Source organism: Mastomys coucha, unplaced genomic scaffold, assembly GCF_008632895.1.
Source record: "Mastomys coucha isolate ucsf_1 unplaced genomic scaffold, UCSF_Mcou_1 pScaffold22, whole genome shotgun sequence".
NCBI lineage: Eukaryota > Metazoa > Chordata > Mammalia > Rodentia > Muridae > Mastomys > Mastomys coucha.
This window is the reverse complement of record NW_022196905.1, coordinates 156,276,787-156,285,614: the sequence shown is the minus strand read 5'-3', so window position 1 is coordinate 156,285,614 and position 8,828 is coordinate 156,276,787. Positions and strand designations below refer to the sequence as shown.

At 53.9% G+C, this 8,828-nt stretch overlaps 1 protein-coding gene across 11 annotated transcripts in view; it reads right to left on the bottom strand.

The window, feature by feature from the left end:
* Nucleotides 1-8,828, bottom strand: part of Mcf2l (MCF.2 cell line derived transforming sequence like) — a 156,766-nt gene that overhangs the window by 84,400 nt on the left and 63,538 nt on the right. The window contains exon 1 of one of the 11 annotated variants that reach the window (XM_031339095.1): nucleotides 7,266-7,697. The exons of 9 other annotated variants lie outside the window; for them this stretch is intronic. In XM_031339095.1, coding sequence (XP_031194955.1) covers nucleotides 7,266-7,356 — 91 coding nt within the window. In that variant the 5' untranslated portion in view covers nucleotides 7,357-7,697. Of the gene's footprint in view, nucleotides 1-7,265; nucleotides 7,698-8,828 lie in introns of those variants that run through there. One more of the 11 variants, XM_031339107.1, reaches the window with a different exon arrangement.

The following is an 8,828-nucleotide window of genomic DNA, read 5'->3' as shown; positions in this document are numbered from 1 at the left end:
TGAGGCACCCCTGCTCTGCTCTGGGGCAGCCCTGCTCTGCTCGGGGGCACCCCTGCTCTGAGGCAGCCCTGCTCTGCTCTGGGGCACCCCTGCTCTGCTCTGAGGCAGCCCTGCTCTGAGGCAGCCCTGCTCTGCTCTGAGGCAGCCCTGCTCTGAGGCACCCCTGCTCTGAGGCAGGCAGCATTTCTGTGGGCTTTACTGCCATGTGAGCACTGGGAACCACAGGGGAAGCTGGACTTCACAGAAAAACAAAGAGAAGACTGGCACAGACAGAAAGTCCTGTGCTAGCATCCCTTGGTGATCCATGCAGATGTGAGGGAACCTGGCCATGCTCCAAAGCGGCCACACAAGGGGCTGCAGGCAGCCAGGCCTGTACCTCCTACTGTCAGCTTAGACCAGTGATTTTCAACCTCTGGGTCCTGGCCCCTTTGAGAGTCGAATGACCCTTTCACCAGTGGCTGCCTAAGAGTACCAGAGAACACAGATATTTATATTATATGTCAAACAAAATTACAGTTATGAAGTACCAACAAAAATGATTTTATGGTTGGGGGTCACCACCATGAGGAGCTGTATTGAGGGTCACAGCATTAGGAAGGTTGACAACCACTGGCTTAGACATTGTTCCTGGGAGGCTCTGAAGGAACTCCATGCTTCAGGGATCCTGGGTGGCAGCATATCCCTCTGTGAATGTCCCCGCAGCAGCAGGGCAGCTCTGTGAGGGTGCTGGCACACTGTGACCTTTACACGCTGAGTAGACATCATGCCCGCCTCTGCTTTTGACACCGTTGGCCTCTGGTACCCCATCATCCACAGACCTCTCAACCCCATGGATGGTTGCTAAGGTAATCTCACATCATAGACCCATGGTGGTCTCTGTCAAGCATCTAAGATTTCTGTGTCCAAACATGGGCTTGTTCATCCAACCTAGAGTTCTATCCACAGAGACCACAACTCCCCATTTCCAGAAAGAAAGGGCATTCCTATTTTACAAACACAGATGAAATTTCACAGTTGAGCTGGTTGGCGTATGGACCCCATCCACAGAGCCCCAGTCTTGACACAGATGTCCCTTCCAGCTGTGGTACCGAATGGGAAGGCCTCATCTACACCACCCACCACCCTTCCATGCCCTCTTTCAAGCTGGCTGACTCCACATGTCACCAGGGACTGTATATGGTCAGCCTGCACTCATGAGCAATATGCTCTGTGGCAGAGAGATATATGTCCCCTCCTGAGCCTCTCCTGCAAGTGCCACCGTAGCCACAGTAGCATCTTCAACACCCTCCTTTCCTCTTAGGAGACGTGGCCAGAGCCACAAAACGCACAGAAGAGCACTGGGGGCGGGGCTGAGTATGCACAGGACTGACAGCGGCCATCTCTGCTGAGCCTTCTCTCTTACTTCCCGCATGTTCAGGCCCTGAGCAGCGTTTCTGGCAGCCACTTCTCTCTACCGTCTCAGCTGTTATACCACAAGCAAAAATGAACTCTGTCAAATGCCAGCCATGGCCCATCCTCTAACCTCCAAAGATCCCAGGCCCACATCACACAGACAAGATGGGATCAGGCCAGAAAGAGAAAAGTGATGCTCACTCTGTCTGCAGGATGTTGAGCTCAAGGCTAAGGGAAGGACCCTCCGGATGCTCTGACAGATGCTCCATGGTCTTGTAGCTCCCCGAATTGCCAGTCACAAAAGCAGCTTGGTGGCATGTAGGAGTTCCTATACTTGCCAGTCTGAAAACATTGTTTACTCTTGGTAGCCAATGCCGCAAAATAATCCAGTGGTAACCTCGGGCTGGGAACTCATGTGTTCCGGGTCCCACCCTAGTGGCCTCAAGCCCAAGGGGACACAGGAACCCAGGAGACCACTTCTCTCATCAACAAAATAGAGCCACGGAACACCCAAGCTGCCCAGTGTGCCCACTCCCTCGGAGGACCCCAGGACTCACCCTCAGCCAGAGAGTGTAGCCAGGAGCACCACTCGGAGTACATGTAGTAGCGTTTCATCTCCGCCACAGAAATCCGGACAGGCCGTCTGTGTGCCATGGCTGCCTGCCTGTGCCCGTGTTCCCCAGGCACCCTGAGCCCTTGACTGCACTCAGCGACCAACCGCAGCAGTGTTCAAGCTTCACTTTCACTTCACCATTAACCAGGACCGAGCACTGTAAGTAAGGTAATTACTCTCACAAGGCTAACATCCCCTCCTCACTCTACCCTGCATATTTACACAGGACTCCAGGCTGAAGCAGCCCGCAAGCAGCTTTGGGAGAAAAACAATCAAGCCATTCTTGCCGGTGTGAGGCACAGGGACTCAACTGGGGACAGCTTCCACTTATGGTGATGGACAAAAAGAGTCACCATTCCCAGGGTGGGGAGGCGAGAAGGATCAGCAGAGCATACTAGCAAGAGGTTGGAGGGCTCCTTGGTGTCCAAGGAAGAGGCTGCAGCATCGGCTTGAGCCTCGTTCATTATAGGAAGAACAGACAGGTGTGTGTGTGTGTGTGTGTGTGTGTGTGCACGCACGTGTGTTGCCGGGGGCAGGGCAGGGGTCTGTCTGGTCCCTTCATTTCCCCAGTATTTCATTTCATATTAGGGCTTGGTATACAAAGAATAGCCCCCATCCAGCCTGCAGACAGCACAGGCATCAGAGCACATGCTCACACAGCCATGTACTCCAACAGGGTCAGGACCCAACCAGGTAGATGAAGCTTCAGTGGACGGCGCAGTCGGAAACCTTGCCTCTGCCTAGGGATGCAGGCAAGGATGAACTCCAGAACAGCAGAACACAGTGAGGCCCCCACTACATAGAGAGTTCCAATCTAGTGACTGGCAGCCTCCACCAGGGGGTGTCAAGGACACCGGTTCCCCAAGGTGAGCAAATCCACACTGTGGCAGTGCAGGGCCTGTGTAGGTGTGAGCCCTTACCTCCACATTCCTCAAGAGCAGAGACTCCACAGGCATGCAGCCCCCTCCCCCAAGACAACACATAGGGACCCCACAGAGACCGGGAACCCAGAAATCCCAAAGACAGCCTGCAAGGACCCCAGCACAGGTAGAATGGGGTCTCTGGGCCTCTCCAGCCTGGCACTGGCCTCAGTCTAGGCCAAGTAGTGGCCAGTGGCCAGGGAAGTTAGCTGGTCCGGAGGTCCTTCCCAGCTCTCGCTAAACCGACAGCGTCCATATCTAGTTATCACAAAATTACTACCTTCAACCAAGATGCCTGAAATTTTAAAAATGATAACAATCCCCAGATTTCCTCAGAGCAGGAAACGCCTTCTTATGAACAAGTTCTAGGAGCACCGTGAGGAAATGTCTCTCACCAGTGTTTCCCCTGTGAACAAAAGCCCAATAAATCAAACAGGAGGCTCCTCCCACCTCCCAGTCCCCTGCAAGCTGGCTTTAGAGTTAGAGCAGGATGGCCACACCCTTCTGCTGCCTCTGACTTCTGAAGCGTGGAAGCCAGGAGTGCGGACATAAATGCCTATGGGCAGGACCGTTGCACCAGTGGTCTAGCCTCACACTGGATGTTCCCGATTTCAATAATATGTCTGTCTTCTACAAACATGGTGAGTCTGGGCTGAGCAGGAAGAGTTTCAGCTCAGTGGCCTGTGCATCTGGTGTACGAAGGTCACCTGTCTCATAGCAACCATTGGGGACATGTGTGGTCCTAGCCTGCAGTGGGGGCCCTCCTGAACAGCAACACTAACCGTAGCGTGACCTTGGATGGAATCCTACTGAACACACAGCTCTTACTATTTCTAGCTGGCTGCCATGGAGCATCAACCTAGGAGTGCTAATTTTCTTAAAGAAAGAAAGAAATTCCAAACGTGGTATTGATTGAGAATTCTTACAAATGTGTGTAAAGTGCTGAAGGAAGGATTCTCCCAAAACTCTTTGTAGAACAGTTTTCCTTTGAACCTGACTTTACGTCCATTTCCCACCTCGAGCCTCATTCTCCAGAAGCTCAAACAAGTGATCAACATCGCCCAAGCACCCCAAACATCTTTGAAGCATTTTTGCATGTATGGTGTGCATGTGTGCACGTGTTCCGGTGTGCTTGCCAGTACGCTCAGAGGCCACAGGTGGATACAGAGCACTTCCTTCCATTGATCTGCACTTTATTGAGGAAGGGTCTCTTGCTACATCGTGAGGCAGGGCCACTGTGTCCGATGGTGCTGCCTACAAGGCTCACCAAAGCATCGAGTCTTTGGTTTAGATTGTTTGTTTGTTGGTTTGGTTTTTGTTTGTTTGTTTTGCTACGACCCCAGGTGCTCAGGTTACAGGCAGCCACCATGCCTGCCTGGCTTTTATGTGGGTTCTGGAAATCCGTACTCTGGTCTTCGGGCTTACGCAGCTGAGCCGTCTTCACTCACAGGCCTTTATTTGCTCCGTTGAGTTAGTTCTGGCTCTGTTTAAACTGTCTGTGCCAACCCCAAACATGTTTTTACAGAGAGGCTGTCTGGATTCCTAATAAGACAGGTTCTCAGGGGAACACCTGCCCCTGTGCTATGGGGCTCTGCTCTCCAGTGTCCCAAATAAGGCTGATGAACCCTAACTTCTGGATAAACTGATGACACTCCACTTCGGGTTTATCGGGAAATTATAACACTCCACTTCGGGTTTATCTGTAAATTATAACCTTTAGCCACACTTACCCCCACACTATCATTTACCACAGGGAAGAGGTGAGGGAAGGCTGGTGGTGACTCATGCTTTACCTTGGGCCTGAGTTTTGCTCGGCCCAGTGGAAACAGCAGCAGGGCCTGAGGGTCTGCGCACTGCGGTGTAGAGACTAGCGCATGCTGGGTGGATACGTGTGCAGGGGGGTGGGGGTTTGGGGGCAGATAGGGCCTAGCAGCACTGAGAAGCTGCAGGAGGCCACAAGGTGTCACAGATCACAGGACTGTGTCCTGATCAGCATTCAGGCGATGGGTGATAGTTAACTGTCAAGAGGCCATGCTCGCAGGTTTGTCTGCCCTGGGTGGGGCTCCCGACCACCACTGCAGCCCAGCCCAGCATGGAGGTGTCAGGGAATGGAGTGTACAGCTGGGGCCTCACTCTGACTTACTGAGCTTGTGAAGGGCAGCGCCACAGCCAGAGGAGGGAATCTAGTCAGCATCAAACGGCGAGTGAAACGCCTCCCCAAACCAAGGCTGTGGTGCCAGGGCCCAGAGCTCCACGCTGCCCCTGTGCCCCCTCCACTGTATGGCACTTAAGGCATAACTGTTCCATTGTTCATCAAAAAGTGTCAATGAAAGAGGGTCCACAGTGCTTTAATGGGGGTGGCTGGCAGAGTGTCCCTCCCATGCCCTCGGCAAAGGCAGCCTCTGGCAGCCATGCTGCTGAGGTGGGCACCTGTGTCTCTGGCCCTCTATGGGCCTTTCTCTTCCCATTTAGAATGACATCAAGTCTGCTGCCATGGTCCAGGGTTGCCACACGAAAGTGAAACGTTCTACTAATCTCTAGTAAATAGTCCCCATGGACTTCTGTGATGAGAGGAGCAGCTCTTCCCAGGTCCCTCGCCAGTCCAGACAACCTGCCCCTCACTCCTCTTCACCCTTTGTTCATGACATGGCATCCCCGTCACCTGCCCTTTCTCATAGCTCTAATTCTGTGTCCACAGCACTAGTCACAACTTCACCTCTGATGACACATAAGTAGATGGCTGCGAGCCCTTAGAAAGGCTTCATGTTCAAATAGCCATGTCACATGGAAAAATGGACTCCAGGGTTTACTGCCTGCACAGGTGCTCAGCCTGAGCAAGCAAGCTATTGGCTGTTTGAACTGCTGTAGACCCGATCTGCACCCAGTGAGCTGCAGCACCTGCTCCCAGCAGCACCTGCTCCCAGCAGCACCTGCTGCCCCACACCTGCCAGTGCCATCTGACTGCACAGAGCTGCACCTGTCTAAGATACACTTGCACGGGGGGTGAGGGGGAGCTCATCAGACAGACTCCACTGAGACACAGATGGGGAGCCAGAGCCAGGAGGGCACCCCAAAATGGATATCAATCAACACCTTCAACAGCCAAACCAGACAGGTGGTGCTGGTGGCCCAGGACTAGTGAATATTTGAGTAATCTCAAGCGTGGCCCAGAATACCCCATATTGCGAGGAGGTGTTTGGAGAGTCTCCTCAAATCCATGTTTAGGGCCTGAAGGTGGGAGCTGCTGGAAAGAGGGCATTGAGCACCCTGGGATGCACCTAGCAGGTGCCAGGATTAGCTTGACCTCTGTCACACCCCAGTTTTCTGCTCTTCCCTGACACTGGGCTGGGCAGATGTCAGAGGGTTTGATAAGGTGCCTAGGGACCTGGTACCTCAACCCAGGTTATCTGTGCCGATCTAGCCGGCTTGGCCTGACCCACCATGTTAGGGATACCTGCCATACCCACCCTTGAGGTGTGTCCATACTGATTCATGAGGCAACCTCAGGAGCTGAATCCTGGGGTGGAAGATAGGATGAACTTTAGATCATGGACCCCCAAATGGCTGTCCCTCCTTTGCAGCCTGAGGTGCTAACAGGCTAGCGCCTAGTGGACTGCGTGTGCAAATCTAAGATGGACACCAGGAGGCGCTGGTCCTTTATGTCCACAGTGTGACACAGTGATGCTCCGGGAATTACTGAGCCTGAGGTCAGAGACCACTGCAGCCCCGAATGCCCTGGCAACACCTGGGTTCCCAGGCTCCTGGGGGCAGAGAGTCTGTGTTCTCTGCCAGGACCAGAACTCAGCCTGCAGGCACTGCTCCAGCTCAGCTCCAGCAACTGGAACAGCCCTACTTCCCTGGATGTTAATTTGTAAAACATTAGTCTGAGATTGGGAATTTAAACCGGCTGAACAAGTGTGCTGCTCCAAAGAAAAACTGAACTGGGCTTGGGGCAGGGGGTGGGGGGGTGGGATATAGCCACTGTGACATTAGGGCTGCTGGGGACCTGGATGGCCTGTTCAACCTGGGAGCAAGCCCTACTGGCCCTCCAGACCTTGCACCATGGCCATGTCCTCACTGTCTGCCCAGGACTCGCACTACCACAACTTCTGAGCCAGGCCCTCAGGCCAGAAGACAGAGGAAGTTCAGATGAAGCCAGACTCCACCCCCAGACCATCTTTGCTTTGAGCCAGGACACCCGACAGCTCACCAGATGTTTTTAAGGGTCCTGCAAGTACCGCTCATTATATTTTGAAATGTTGAATCATCACAAGAAAGTTCCTGTCTAGAGGGGACACTTGTCCTAAGTCCCCAGGGAGGTGTCATTCCTCCTGACTTACCTGGCTTGTGGCGCCCTGGTGCTCCCCGACGCTTCCTTGGTAGTGACCAGAACCGCCGCCCGGCCCCTCGGGACGCACCCTTTTCTGCCATTGCGTTGCCCTCCTGACGGTTGAATCTCTGATGCAAAGGCGCAGTGACTTCTCAGGACCACTTGTCAGCCCAAAGAGCCCTGAGGTTCCCAAGGCCTACAGGTCTTCACTAGGGCAGTCAGACACTGTGGAGGCACCAGCGACCTGCAGGACACACCTGGTCCTGAGCTGTCACGAGGAACAGGTCCTGACGTCCCTTGCTGACCTTGAGTTTTACTGAGTCATGAGAAAGAATGGGGTCAAATGGCCTCCTGGGTTCCCAGCCTCCCTCGGTCCCCAAGCCAGAGGCTCCACACCTGCTGCTCTTCTAGCAGACGGAGGCCGAGGGTGCAGGATGCCTCCGCTGCTGGAGACCAAGTGAGAATGGCTGAGCCCGCCCATCTGTATGTGAGTCCTGCTCGCTTCCTTCCTTAGACAGGGGCTGTGAGGACAGAGCTGTGAATGTCAGGGAGCTGCTCCGGGCAGAAACACCTTCCAGGCTTCAGGAAGTCTCAAGTTCAAACAAACAACTACAAACCAGGAGGAAGGGAGGGGCTGGCTGCGAGCTTACTGAAATAAGTCGGGATGTTTCCCAGTCTGCTGTCCAGCCCTCAGCAGAGGAAATCGTGAGGCGCCCAACTTGGCAGGGACACTTTCCATGGGACACGCTGAGCCTCCCAAGCCAGCGGCTAATGACCTCTGCCCTGGTGCCTACAGATACTTCGGAGGGACAGCGAGGGGACAGCACCGGGGTTTCCAGTGACCACTACGTTGGGAGCCGCTGTCTGACTCCATGTGCTGGGCACATCGTAGGGCCTCAGACCCTCAGGTCGGACACTCGGGCATTTCATCTGAGCACCATGATAATATAAGCATACCAGATGATTAACATGGCCATCTTCAATAACCTTATCAGTCCCGGTGCAGGAGACAGTGTCCGAGGGCTGGAGTCAAGTGGGCTCCCGAGAGATCTGCACCATGCTCCCCCCCACCAAAGTCCACACCAGGACCAGAGCCACACTTGCAGCAGAGCCGTGTTTAACTGGCCTCTGTTTTCTGCGAGTGTGCTCAGGGTTGTGTTCTCACGGGGACTTGCTCGCCACCTGTCCTCCCATGGGGTTCAGGGGATAAGGGGTAGGTGGTGCTTCCAGCCACCAGTATCCCAAGACATGGCTTCTATGCAGAGGTCTCTCGTTAGCTCCACTTCTGAGTATGACAGGTAAATGCAGCTAGCTGGGCTGGAAGAGCCAGCAGTCTGCTCTCTCCTTCTACCTTGTACACCCAACCCCGAGCTGTCCTCATACCGCAGCAAACAGGGCCACAGACAAACACGAGGATGTGGCCCCCACATTAGAGACACGAAGACGAGACCCCTTAGCCAAGCAAGAGGTAAACAGCTGGTTGGCAGACTAGTCTATAGACTGAAATTTCAGGGCAACCAGGTGACACAGAGAAACCCCATCTCAAAAAAGGAAGAGAGAGAGAAAGAGAGAG